Here is a 13952-nt window from a genome sequence, read left to right on the forward strand (position 1 = left end):
TTCTAAGAGGAAAAAATGTGCATATGACAGGTTAGACAATACATTTCACGAAAACATAATTAACAAAGCCTATACTTAGCTTTTTTTTTTTTCTTTTTTTTTTTACTTACTGATTAGACAGGGACAGCAGGTAGGAGGTCATTGTTGTCTAATTACAGTACTGATTAGACTTCTAAAAAAATAAATGGCAACTGTCTTCCCTGAATTATCTTGAAGAGAAGAGCTGCATTCACCCCTTTTCCAATGGCAATCTTGTAATGATGTTTATCCAATAGCAAAGCCTTAGTTACCTGTTGTAGTTACACAGGAAGGGACGACTACTTATCTCAAACCTTTGTAGACATGGTACCTTCCTCAGCAAAACTGTGAATTTACTTGTTTATTATTTATGATATTTATTCTGGAATCCTCAGGTTTGACACCTTTTCTTTTTATATTTTTGTTGGTGATAATATTTCACTTACTTCACTACCTCCTTACATCATTAATATTCTCATAAGCTTTAAATAGTCGGTGTTATATTTTTTGTGGTCTAATAGCGTAGGACACAACATTGTGATTTAGTGTAATTTTATTAAAATTTCAACTTAGTAAAATATATATTGCACTGATATAATTTGAAAACATTTTGTGATTGGATATAGAAGTTGAAATTATGATATTATAACTTATAATCAATACATTAAAAACCTTGAGAACAATCACAACCCATTTAAGTCTTACAGGACATCCAGTTGTTGTTTAAATATCACCAGTACATTTTCAACAGGCGGATGGACGGTTACAGCATTTGCATGAGTCACAAAAAATCAAATCTGCATTACAAGATTGTAGAGTTCCAGTGCCGTGATCACAGTTATAAAAGGTGGTATTGTTCTCTGGGTTGGGGTGGAGCCCGGTTTTTCCATTGCAGACATCTCCTCCAGTGGTGGTGGTGGTAGTGGTAGCTAGAAGAAAAATGTATACATTAAAGAGGGGTTATTACACTTCTATGAGGTGTATATTTCAACCATGTTAGCTTTTATTGTATTGAAAAGACTATATTCGTGAAAAACACTGCCTCTTCAGAGCGCTATCACAACACAATCAGCTTGTATTTTACTAATGAAACTGCTGCACATCGTATCAGGTTTGTAAAGCTCTAGTACAGGGGTGTCAAACTCCAATTCACAGAGGCTCAAAATTAAAAACTTTAAAAGTCATGGGCCAAACTAAATATTTATTGAAACATTTCAACAACATCTGTATGTATTCTCTTCTTTTGAGATATATAATGTCAAACCTTTTCTTTTTAAAATAAATGTTTAATAATAGTTTTGCTTAAACATTGAATCCAGAACAAGCTGAATATAAAATAATAATAAAATTTTAAATAAATAATGTCTCTATAACCTATCTGTAGCCAGCAGGCCAGCCCTAATACATATTTGATAATGATCTCGCAAGTCAAATGCAATTATATCGTGGCCCAAATTTGGCCCCTGGGCCTGAGATTGACATGTCTGTTCTAGTGTATTGTTTTGTATCATGCTTTGGTATGTATATGAAAACTTGTTGTGCGTGAGCATGTGTGACATAGGCATGTGGGCTGAGAATTGGACAGAGCATCTGATTTTAATGGTCATTTGAATCATCTGTTTCTACAACAGAGATGACAGCTTAGATTTTTTTTTCAGATTTTACTTGAATGTTAAATTGCTTGTTTTTCAAACATTCACTGAAAGCTTTTCTTTTTATTGTTGCATTTAGAGAACAAAAACAGCATTCTTGGTGCATAGTATAAATGAAAGCCTAGAATTACACTGCTCTTGTCCTTCTAAATATTACATTTAAACAGTGTATGGTGCGTTGGTGTTGGTGTTGGTATCTAGAAAAAAAAACATTTATGTTAAAGGTGTTGTACCTGATTTTTATTAATGTAAAAAACAGAACTAGTTCATTTTCAAAGGTTTTCAGCCTGTCTAAACTTATTTCTCACTTTCCTAGCGCATTCAGAGCATCCAAATTATTCACTGTGATGAATTTTTAAAGGCATTTCACAACTTTAAGAAGTTAGAGGAGAGTTAACAACAGCTAACATGCTAAGTACATCAGGGGCCATTAGTCTGCTAGGCACTGCCCAGTTTATCAACAAGTCCCTATCATTCGGTTTAAGAATCTTAAAAAAAATGTACAATTGCAAAATATTATATAATTTGAATGGAAAAAGCCCAAAACTTTGACCTACACAAAGAGGTAATATGTGCCAGGTTATAGCAAAATTGTAAATTTCCACTTCAGTCCCTGGACAGGTTGACATTAGAAATGGTGTACATGCCAATAAAATACAAAGTATATTATTACAACCATTCATTCAGTCAGTCAATAAGTAGTCACCACATCCATACACTATTTATATATCTACAGTTCATGTTGCTGCATCCATACAAGGCAGTTTAATGTGTACAGGTTTGTTTGGTTAAAGGTCATTTTTTGGTCAGGCGTGTAACCATTGTGCGTTGTAAATGTTGCATAAAGGAAGGTGTAACCCATGAATAGTAAGATGTTGATGGTTGGCTGACACCCTAGACTCGAATATGGTGCTGAATATTTTAGGCAAAATGTACCTTTGTGGTAACATTTCTTTAATAAAAAATATCAGATTTTTCTGTTGTGAGATGACTTTTGCGTTATAAATAGACTATTCAATACCAAAAAGAAAAATCTCGATTGTGAATGCGACCTAAATACTAGGGATATGCTAAATGCAATTTACCTGGTAGTTTGCTTTTCAGGTGGCTTATGAAGGGGTTACTGCCGATCTGACAAAACTGTCCGGTGTAGTCATCCAGGTCCAGAGCCCACACACACGCTCCCCCATAACCATTATCCACAATATGTTTCACCTGAAAATATGAGAAGACGATAGGTTGTGTTCATGCGCAGAGGTGAATAGTACTAATGCATTTACTTATCTAACAATATTAATATTAAATAATATTGGCCTATAGAATGTTATGATGAAAAAGAAAAGTTGCATACTGCACCTTTAATGAATCATGATAAACTGCATTCACAAACTGATAACTGTACCTTAGCATCAATACTGGTAGTGTTGTCATATCCAACCCACTGCCCTTCTGTGACTGTATAAGGAACGCTCTGCTCCGGAATCCAACGCAAGTCTCCCCCTTTAATGTAGAGGCAAATCTAAAAAGGACAATAATAATTTAGTTACAACTTAATGGAAAACCTTAATCTCTTAATGTGTGATTATTTTACCTCGTAATATGACCAAATCCCAGCCGTTCCCCCATAGCAGCCTGGCTCTGCAGGACCACTGGCAGGGGCACCAACTCCACTATTACTGGGATCAGTGAGAGTAAAGGCAACTCCATAAGCAGCAAATGCCATGTTTAGTTTATTTTTTGGCGCCCCAAGATTTTTCCAGTATGCCATTGCATATTCCTATAAATGCATTAAAAAGTAATTAATATGAGAAATGTCCAATGTACAAAACAATATACACTAAACTGTACTTGCCGTAGTCAGAATATCCCCAGCAGTTAAGGCTCCCAAAGGACTGTGATGTGCTGTCTTCGTTTCTGATGTGTCATGGAATCCAAAGGTCAAAACATTTAGGAAATCCACTTCACTGTGAAAAATATATTTGAGGTTTAAAACATTATTCCTATAAAAATAAGAAAATGCTAGGAGGTATCTTACGAGGCTATCTTTGCGACTTCATAACTCTTATCAATCATTGCCTTTACTGCAGACACACTGGCGGAGAGAAGCAAGGGTGGATTCTCTGCCTGAAATGCAGTTCTGAGCTCCTAAAAAGGATCCAGAAAATTTGGTTTTGTAAACTGTGACAAAAGTTAAATGTAAGGAATGGAAAATGTTTGAACCTGACAGAGACTTGTGAATCGAGTCTTGTCCTGTGGCTGGCCATCTCCAGGATACTGCCAGTCCAGATTGAGGCCATCAAACCCATTGTCTTTAATTAGTGCAATGGCTGAAGTAATAAATGAACTTCTGGTATTCGCTGCTGCCACCATTGTAGAAAACCTTTTAGATAAGAAAATAGCCATGAAAGACTTTTGTATTGACCACACTTCCTTATAAATGACTGATCTGCAATGCAGTAGCCAGAGCTGGAATTAAACTTCTTGATCTGCCATTTCACAAATCGAACTAGAGCTGAAACATTTGGACTGACAACTGAAGTTCAATAATCAGCGTCAAATAAACAAACAAAATTTAAATGGAAAAAGTTATTTGAAACATTTTATATGGTCAGAACCACTTTTTTTTTTACACTAAATAGTAAATAAATAAAACTCACTTTTGATTATCAAAATTGGGGCCGCCTACAGCAAGCATAGTTTTCAGCTGTGAATTCCTGTGAAGATATAAGAGCATGAGGTAACAAACATAAATATTTATTGTCTGAAATTATGGAGGCATTTGTTGAGCACTGACTTCGTTTTAAGGTTGTTCAGATCTTTATAAAGACTAATGTTGTTATTAATAGGCACAAGCTTATTCTGATTGTCAATGACCGCAAAAGCATAAATGAGGTGGGTGCACAGTTCTGGATCAATATTAGCTGGGGTGAATCTTCCAGTGGAGTCTCGGCTGGCTGCTTCTCCGTCATAGTAACACACCAGTCTGCAAGAGGCTACAAAAGATAGAAGAGTGAGGTTAGAATCTATAATTGGATAAACTACCGTATATTATGCTTGGGTTGATAATAAAAAGACTCACTGATGGTTGCAAGAGCCAACCACACACCTGAAGAAAAGAGCTTTCAGAGTCAGTTTGTTACATTAATATGACAAAAAAGTTACAGAGAAGTTGAGAAATTACCTGCTATGAGAAGTAGTCTGGACATTTTTCTGTAAGCAAAGATTTTATTATAACACAAACACAGAGCTTATACATATTTGATTGAATGAATGGATGAATGAATGACTAAATAAATATATAAATAAAAAAAATAATAATAATTGCATTACCTATTGAAAGAGAAGCACAGATGCACTTGCTGTTCAAACACCAACTGAAGAGTTCCAGTCAACAGAATCTATTTAAATAGTGTGGGAAAAAATATAATTGCTCTTACATCATTTAATTGCTGCAGTTTATCTGAAAGATTAAAATGCCACTGAATGTGAAAAACAAGTTTGACATTGACCAAAACTATTTCAGCCACCTGTGGACTCCATTCATATCATCTGATTTGAAATCTCTGACTGATTTGACAAATATACAGTGGTGGAAGGTAGGAAGTAAAAGTAATAAAGTACTATACTTAAGTGAAAAATTTGGTATCTGTACTTTACTTCAGTAGATTTAAAAATAGATACTTTTTACTATTACTTTACATTTACATTTACAATTACATTTAATTTACCTAAAGACAGCAGGTACAGGTCACTGTGCCACTGATAGATTTATGATTCATGAGTAATTTAAAATTAATGTCATGCTGTGGAACATTTCAGGCAAAGAACATCTCCAAAGAGTCAAGATGGCAGACCCTCCAAAACAACACTTACACAGTGAACCTTTAAAGCTATCATCTGCCTTAGTCTAAAAGAAGAACAGACAGAGAGCACAGGTGAGCCCGAACAAAGGCGAGGAGGGAGACAGCTTTCACAAAAGGTTTTCATCTACCATCTACTGGCGAAATGTGCAAATGGTAGCTTTAAGGCAAAAAAAGAAAAAACTGAAAACAGTTTCCATTGGTAAAATTAAAGGTGCACATAACATATATTGAGCCCAAAATAATATAATTACCTATCAGTTATTGAATGGTAAGTTGATGTAGTATTTATGGTGACAGGCCTATCTCTTCTGCAGGAGGAGCCCCTTGAAGAACACATCTGAAGACCATGGTGAACTTGTTTGGGTTACAGAGTGGATAGCTAGTTTTCATCTGGCCCATTTAAAATGGACTGAGATCTAGTTCTGCACACATATGTTAAGTAGGTGTTGATAGTGTTAGTTTAACACAAATTACTGAGCTGGTTGTCTTACCCCTCTGCATTATGTTGACAGCCTTGGCACCTGCAGTATCTTGAAGAGAAGAGCTGCATTCACCCCTTTTCCAATGGCAATCTTGTGATGATGTTTATCCAATAGCAAAGCCCTTAGTTACTTGGTGTAGTTACACAGGAAGGGGCGACTACTTATCTCAAACCTTTGTAGACATGGTACCTCCCTCAGCAAAACTATGAATTTTCTCGTTTATTATTTATTATATTTATTCTGGAATCCTCAGGTTTGACACCTTTTGTTTTTATATTTTTGTTGGTGTTGATTATCTGATATGAGCTGCCTTCAAAATATTTCACTTACTTCACTACCTCCTTGCATTATTAGTATTCTAATAAATTTTAAATAGTCGGTGTTATATATATTTTTTTGTCTAATAACGTAGGACACAACATTGTGATTTAGTGTAATTTTATTAAATTTTCAACTTAGTAAAATATATATTGCACTGATATAATTTGAAAACATTTTGTGATTGGATATAGAAGTTGAAATTATGATATTATAACTTATAATCAATACATTAAAAACCTTGAGAACAATCACAACCCATTTAAGTCTTACAGGACATCCAGTTGTTGTTTAAATATCACCAGTACATTTTCAACAGGCGAATGGATGGTTACAGCATTTGCATGAGTCACAAAAAATCAAACCTGCAGGACATTTTTGTAGAGTGCCAGTGCCGTGATCACAGTTATAATAGGTGGTATTGTCCTCTGGGTTGGGGTGGTGCCCGGTTTTTCCATTGCAGACATTTCCTCCTCCACCACCACCATTGGAGGAGGTGGTGGTGGTAGTGGTGGTGGTGGGGGCAGTAGTAGTGGTGGTGGTAGTGGTAGCTAGAAGAAAAATGTGTACGTTAAAGAGGGGTTATTACACTTCTATGAGGTATCAACTGCTACTACATAACATATTTCGATCACCATGTTAGCTTTTATTATTTTGAAAAGACTATATTCTCCAAAAATAATGTATTAAACAAGTAATAAATTTCATTCATTTTTGCCACTCCTCTTTCAGAGCTCTATTACAGCATGCATTTATGTGAAGCTGTAGTTTGCTGTTTGTTTGGACAGAATTGTAACTAATTAACTTTAAGGGGGGTTTGAATAGTGACTGGGAGAGATTGCTAGATTACTCAAACATCCATGGATAACATTTAAAAGTGTTTTAGGCATGTTTTTGATGAGGTTTATGTTATATTCATTTTACATTTACATTTTTATATTACATTCAAAACAAACAGTATATTACGTGGTTTTGTCTAACTTTTCTAGTGCATTCCAAGCATCCAAATTATTCACTGTGATGACTTTTTAAGGTTGTTTCACAACTTTACGAGGTTAGAGCAGAGTTTTGCTCAACTAACATGCTAACACCAGTGTTACTTTCTGGCTGGCGGGCAATAAAAATGCTTTACTGTACCTTTTCCATTTTTCCATTTTAGTACAAACAAGGTTATTAATTACAGATTTGTGGTATAAAATATTCAAAAATCGAGTGAGTGCTGCCAGCTATGGGCAAACTTTGTCATGTTTTTTAATAGGCCTATGACATCATATCATGGGATACCATGGGAGACACGCACCTGGAGGTTCAGAATTTGAAGCCCCTCCTTCCTCTCACTCTCCCCCTCAGTCCTCCTTAGTCATCTCCTCACTCTCTTTTTCAGTCCTCCAGACCCTTCATCCTGTCTTACTCACCCCTCCTCCACCCTAAGTCTCCCCTTTAGTCCTCTATGCACTGCCAAGTTTATTGTGAATGCAATCTAGATTAGTTAACTGCAGTAACTATTTACCAGGCAGTTTGCTTTGCAGGTATTTTATGAAAGGGAAAGTGCCTTCCCCGCAGAACTGTCCCGTGTAGTCATCCAGGTCCACAGACCACACAACTGCTCCCCCATAGCCGTTAGTGATGATGTGTGAAGTCTGAAAAGAGATTACAAGTGCCAGTGATGTAGACAATATTAGTAAACATACACTGCATTCACAACATTATAATAGAAACATACCTTAGCATCAATACTAGAAGTGTTGTCATATCCAACCCAATGCCCTTGAGTGACTGCATAAGGAACGCTCTGCTCCTGAATCCAATGCTCAGTACCACCCTGCCTGTAGATGCAATTCTGAAAAGAAAAATGAGAACATTTTTTATTTTTATTTTTTTTTTACCTCACACAATTAACCTAATTATTTCAACTTACTCTTAAACAATTTACATAAGAAATAATACTGATGGGATATCTTTGCGTCAGAGAGATGGCAGCTTAGAGTCATTTTCAATACCCAAATGCGAAACATTAAAACCAGAGTACAAAATTTTTTACCCAAAAATATACTTTTCATTATGGTTGTTTTTATTGCAGCAGACTTACATCTCCACAAATTAGACTCTTATTTGGTCTGAAGGAGGGCCTTCACTCAGTTGTTTCCATGGAGATGTTGTTTGTGACACAAAAAGTCTCTATCTTCATGGAGAATGGAGAAGTATGATTTTAACCTTCTATGTCCATGGAAGTTGACATTTCACCTCCAGAAGGTTACATACTATCACTTTAACTGTAGGCTTTTCTTTTCATGTTGTTGATTTAGGGAGCAAAATAATCATCTTTCTCAGTCCCTTGTAAAAGTGTATTAAGTCTGCTCTTATTCCAATTGTCTATTACATTACTTCATATTTTCATTGAGAACAAAAAAAAGTAAACTTACTTCATAATACGACCAAATGCCCGGTACACTGCCATAGCACCCCTCTTCTGGAGCATTAGTGCTGGTAGCTGCACCCACTCCATTGTTGTTGGGATTAGCCAGCCTAAAGGCAACTCCAAAAGCAGCGAATCCCATGTTTAGTTTATCTGCTGGCACCCCTTTAGACCTCCAGTAGTTCATGGCATATGCCTGTAAGTGCATTACAAATAAATCAATAAATGAATGAATAATGATAAAGGTTACACATCATCTTTAACATTGTACTTGCCGTGGTCAGAGTGTCAGTAAGATTTGTGGATAATGCACCCAAAGGACTGTGATGTGCTGTGACCGTTTCTGTTGGACTGTGGAGTTCGAACGTCAAAACATTGATGAAATCCAGTGAACTATAAAAAATAAATAAATAAATAAAATTTAAAAAGAGATAGTAGATTGTTTGAAGTAAAAAGATATCCTAATAAATGTTTTAAAATATAAAGTGATGCTCCTACTTGGCTAAAGAAACAGGGTCGGGATAACTGCTGTCAATCATTGTTTTTACTGCAGACACACTGGCAGAGACGATCAAAGAATCGCTAGCAAAAGCAGTTTTGAGTTCCTAAACCATTCAGAAAAGATAAGTTGGAAAAACATCCAATCAATAAATGGTGTAATGAATTACACTGCTTTATAGAAAAGCATTGTCTAACCTGACAAAGACTTATAAATCTGTTCTTGTCCTGTGGCTGGGAATCTGCACTTCCAGGATAACGCCAATCCACATTGATCCCATCAAACCCATAGTCTTTAAGAAGTGTCTTGGCTGAATTGATAAATGTTTGCCTGGAGTTGGCTGATGCCACCATGGAAGAAAACCTGTTAAGTAAAGGTAGAACATGGATATTTTTAGTTGTTTTTATGATCTTTTTCATGTTAAATATAACAATTTTAACAATAACCCAGAGCTGTAAGATCCTTACGTTTGACTGCTGTAGCCTGGGCCACCTACAGCCAGCAGAGTTTTAAGGTTTGAATTTCTGTAAAAACAAAGAACAATGTCAGATTTAAACTAGATATGTTGATAAATCTGAGAAGTTTGTTTGTGCACTAACCCGGTTTTAAGATTGTTCACTTCTACATAGAGGGCGGTATCCGAGGTTGCAGCAGGTTCAAGTTTGTGTTGGTTAATGATCGCATGAGACATAATGATGTGAGTGCAAAGTTTCGGGTCAAAGTTAGCTGGGGTGAACCGGCCAATGGAGGGTCTGAGAGAACTCTTTCTGTCGTAGTAACACACCAGCCTATTGTTGGAGGAGGCTGAGAAAATAATAATGTTAAAATCTAAAACATGATAATGTACAATAATGATGACTGACCAAACAATCTTACCCATGGTAGCCATAAACAGGCACAGACCTTAAAGAGATTAAATTTGAAAGTGAATTCCAGAGCTTGTAAAGCATAGGATTGATTACTGTATTTTATAATAAAACAATGCATTTGACCTATATAGCATCTGTATGTGTTAGGACACCCAAATTTCTTGCATTTGATTCACTCCTCACTCACACACGATGGTCATGTGTTTTGTCCAGAGACACAAGGATAGTATGCACTTAGTCCAGACTTGAACCATCAACTCCCTGTTCTCACTATGGCACTGTTACCCCAAAATATTTACACAGAAAGAAGAATAATTGCCAGTATGACTGCGTACCTGTGGTAAGAAGTATTCCGTGCATTGTGCTGTGTGGACAAAAAAGCAGAAAAACATTTATTATTAATTCTTCTAATTAATTGTTTAGTCACACTTTAGTACATTCAAATTAATACTTGAAAAACTGTTCCACCGATTCTTGATCCGATTCTCGAAACTGACCAGTTAAATTCTAGAGCTATATTTAAAATTCTAGGAAAATTGAGAAGAAAGCCCTTTATTAGAAGTTTATTCAGACATAAACTGTTAATACCACAATGTGTACTGTCATAATGATAAATTAACTATGAAATCAGCCTCTACTTTACAAATATAAATAAATATATATATATTATATATATATATATATATATATATATATATATATATATATATATAAAAATATAACAAAGCAAAATGCGCTCACAACCAACAACAAAATCTAACCCAGCAATTGTCATTCAGTCTTATAAAAAAGGACAGAAAAGAATGCATTCTCTCCTGTTAGTCCTTAATTACTTTTTTTTATTTTGAATTAGCTAATCAGTCATCCATTAATGAGCTATTTTCTGTACAATGGCCTGGATCTGTTGATGACTACCTCACACAGTTTGTATGCATATATTAAACTTCCTATATTACACAATATATATTACCTACTGTATATTACACTCTTGTGAGCTTTAACCCAATTTACAATGTTGCTATCTCCTCAAAAATATACGTAGAATTGTGTTTTCGTTCACACATGTTTGGGTAATCCTTTATTATTAGTTTGTTTACATGCCCAGTGCTCAAAATGCTCTGTTCCACATTATGATATCATGTAGGGGTAGTTTTCAAGTTAACAGCCACCTATTACCTTTAGTTCAGTAGAGATCAGCAATTTCAAGGGGTGAACTCATCCAAATGATTGTAGTGAAGGTGTATGGAGTTTAAGAACACAGTGGAGCACTTTAACCAAATAACATCATAACATGACATGAAATAGTGTTTTCAGTTTGAGAGAACTCTATAGCCTAAATACAAAGGGTTTGTGTATTAAACATGTGTGAATGAAACCAAACCCAACACCAAGTATATTTGTGATGAGGAAACAACATTATAACTATAGATCAGAAAAACATGTGATATGGGCATTTTAAAATAAAATTATGTTTCACAGAAGCCCTCAGTCAATACAAAAGTCTAATGCAACAACATACATAGATTTAGCCATTTAACTCATTTAATTTCTATCAAATGAATGAGGTCATATATACTTACCGCAGATTGTAGCTCCACTAACAAAATGAGGCTAACCTCACCTGTTTACCTTTTTATAATGTTTAAGGTGTGGGACATAGGGACACGTAATTGATTCTTTTAATAATGGTGGGGCAGAGCAATTATCCTAGGTGGTACAGTGCAACAGTGAGTGACACAATCTTGTCACAAAAAATCTTAGACTCAATAATCCATTAAAGGAAACGACACAAAGCAAGTGATGACTAATACTAGTACTAATTGAACAGGATTTGAAAGGAACAAATGACTGACGATGACTAACGCCTCTGAAAATCATCAGTTTATTGGTTGTGTTGTATTGTGTAGTATGTATGGGCAGGACTGTTGTTCTCTTCTTGGTAGTTACATTTCGTACTTATTTTACTCATATTTATCCCTATTCATTGTGCTTCTTCTCCTTTTTATTTATTAAAAAATGTTGAACTGTGACCAATGTTAATTACATTTTCTATTTGTAAAGTTAATATGAGTTAGTTAACAGCATGAATGATTTGGCTAAAATCCTTACGGTTAATTGGGTAGAAAAATGTTCCTAATAGCTTGACTGGAGTCATTATTTTGTATTTAGGTGTGCCTGTTTCACTACACATTACCAATTTTATTTTATTACTAAAAAGTGCACAATATAGTTTTAACACACACACGCACAAGAAAAGTTACATAGTTCACAGTTCACCTTTAAGTCAATCTAAACACCTTTAAGGCTATCTAAACATACGCTGTGTATCACTTTTTAGTAAGTATTTTTAAGTTTATTTATTTTTTTCCTTGTCTGTGGTCAACTTCCCTTGGTGCTTGAATTCAATACAGCATGATTGAAGTATAAAGCCACCACACCCGCTATAATCCAGTTTAGGGTGTGTGTCAAGGGCCTGACCAGAACTCATGTAATTAGACATTCTTTTGGAAAATGAAAGGCGTGCAGCTTGTTGCCAAACCTGACTAATTAATACATGATTAAACCATAAGGACGTCAGATCACACTAGACTGACTGTACAATAGCGTAATAATACAGTTACCCAGTGCCTTTAAGATGCCATCTGAACTTGTAATGTAGATGCTTGTAATTACTTTAAACCTCACTTAGTTTTTTTTATATACGTCATTGTTGGTTTGGTTCTTAAACAATGCTGTATTACTTTTTTAACACCATGAAGTTGTCATCATTTTGTAGAGGGATGTTCCAGGCAAGTTGTTAACTGTAAAGCCCTTTGTTGCTGTTTTGGTTCCATAAAGCGGTCTTGGATCGTAAGCAGAAGTTGAGCTTGAAATGTCCGAGAAGTAAGCTTCAAAGGTGCACCATGTAAATTTTTAGTTAGGAGTCTGTCACCTGTTTGACTCTATGGATATGTTATTGCTCTGCTTAGAATGGTTCACATTTCACAGTATGACATTAAACAAGCATTCTGACTTTGAGTGGGGTCGCCTCTCCAGAGATCTGTCCAGGAACTTGGACTGGTTTGTTCTATGTGGTGATAGAAACGTTAAATGCCATACTGTGAAACATTTCTGACAAAGCAATAACATGAAGAAAAGCATTTGATGGACAATCCACCAGAAAAGATACACAATGCACCTTTAAAGAATGGACTAAGCTTCTGTTCATGGGTTTATGGATCAGCTGGATACTGGACAATAAGCATAACTTTTCTAATCAACTTTTCAGAACCATCTCCTCTGGTGTAGTCTGTTGGTATTTTTATTAGCGAAATACATTAAACAAAGCATTTGCCCTTGATCTCTGATGAGAAATTTTTTTGTCATTGGCCCTGAGGCCCAGAGAGAGAAATGTTACCCAAACTACAAGCAATGTCTTTTAATCCATCACCACAAGTTAAAAACTGTTTTTGACTCTGAGCTGACTTTATCCCACACATTAAGAACATCACTAAAATATGTTTTTATCACCTAAGAACATAGTCAGAGTGCTTCGCATTCTTTCTCAGGCCAACACAGAGACACCGATGCATGCTTTTTCACTAGTCAAGACTACAGTAATGTCCTGCTCTCTGGTCTTCCCAAAAATAATATTTTAGGTTTATCATTATCTTTTAGAACTTCTTTTACCCAACAAACTGTTTCATGAGTTGTTGTTATATGTATGTATTATAATCATTTATTTTAGGCTTTAAAAAAATGTAGGTTCTAGTTATTTGTTATAGTTGTGGGAGTACGGTGGTTGGGTGGAAGGACATGTGGGATTGTTTTGTAAAACACATTATGATAACAAATA

At 35.4% G+C, this 13952-nt stretch overlaps 2 protein-coding genes across 2 annotated transcripts; both read right to left on the minus strand.

Annotated features, from left to right (window-relative positions):
- Positions 1–80: 80 nt before the first annotated feature.
- LOC110164539 (acidic mammalian chitinase-like) lies at positions 81–5049 on the minus strand. The gene is made up of 12 exons (XM_020929591.2): positions 5001–5049; positions 4852–4880; positions 4750–4776; positions 4465–4663; positions 4328–4384; positions 3891–4050; positions 3706–3815; positions 3523–3634; positions 3262–3447; positions 3073–3189; positions 2756–2885; positions 81–947 (listed from the first exon to the last, which is right to left on the minus strand). Exons 2-12 carry the CDS (start codon positions 4874–4876, stop codon positions 763–765), a joined length of 1308 nt encoding a protein of 435 aa, XP_020785250.2. The 5' UTR covers positions 4877–4880; positions 5001–5049; the 3' UTR covers positions 81–762.
- Positions 5050–6436: 1387 nt separating this feature from the next.
- LOC129407163 (acidic mammalian chitinase-like) lies at positions 6437–11749 on the minus strand. The gene is made up of 12 exons (XM_020929588.2): positions 11698–11749; positions 10453–10481; positions 10125–10151; positions 9848–10052; positions 9716–9772; positions 9446–9611; positions 9248–9354; positions 9025–9142; positions 8757–8945; positions 8057–8173; positions 7844–7973; positions 6437–6884 (listed from the first exon to the last, which is right to left on the minus strand). The coding sequence occupies exons 2-12, from the start codon at positions 10475–10477 to the stop codon at positions 6646–6648; spliced, it is 1380 nt and encodes a 459-aa protein (XP_020785247.2). The 5' UTR covers positions 10478–10481; positions 11698–11749; the 3' UTR covers positions 6437–6645.
- Positions 11750–13952: the final 2203 nt, after the last annotated feature.

The sequence above is a fragment of the Boleophthalmus pectinirostris genome, unplaced genomic scaffold (genome assembly GCF_026225935.1).
Source record: "Boleophthalmus pectinirostris isolate CB_2022bp ecotype Guang Dong unplaced genomic scaffold, ASM2622593v1 HiC_scaffold_8, whole genome shotgun sequence".
NCBI classification, from domain to species: Eukaryota; Metazoa; Chordata; class Actinopteri; order Gobiiformes; family Gobiidae; genus Boleophthalmus; species Boleophthalmus pectinirostris.

What these genes read in the sequence shown, in the direction of transcription:
- LOC129407163 (XM_020929588.2), bottom strand. Translation starts at nt 10,477, where the DNA reads ATGCACGGAATACTTCTTACCACAG. An exon ending in CCAGGCTACAGCAGTCAAAC is followed by an intron (nt 9,612 to 9,715) that starts GTAAGGATCTTA and finishes TTTACTTAACAG; the next exon opens with GTTTTCTTCCATGGTGGCAT. An exon ending in GCATTTGGTCGTATTATGAA is followed by an intron (nt 8,174 to 8,756) that starts GTAAGTTTACTT and finishes TTTTCTTTTCAG; the next exon opens with AATTGCATCTACAGGCAGGG.
- LOC110164539 (XM_020929591.2), bottom strand. Translation starts at nt 4,876, where the DNA reads ATGTCCAGACTACTTCTCATAGCAG. An exon ending in GTTGGCTCTTGCAACCATCA is followed by an intron (nt 4,664 to 4,749) that starts GTGAGTCTTTTT and finishes TATCTTTTGTAG; the next exon opens with CCTCTTGCAGACTGGTGTGT. An exon ending in CTACCAGTATTGATGCTAAG is followed by an intron (nt 2,886 to 3,072) that starts GTACAGTTATCA and finishes TCATATTTTCAG; the next exon opens with GTGAAACATATTGTGGATAA.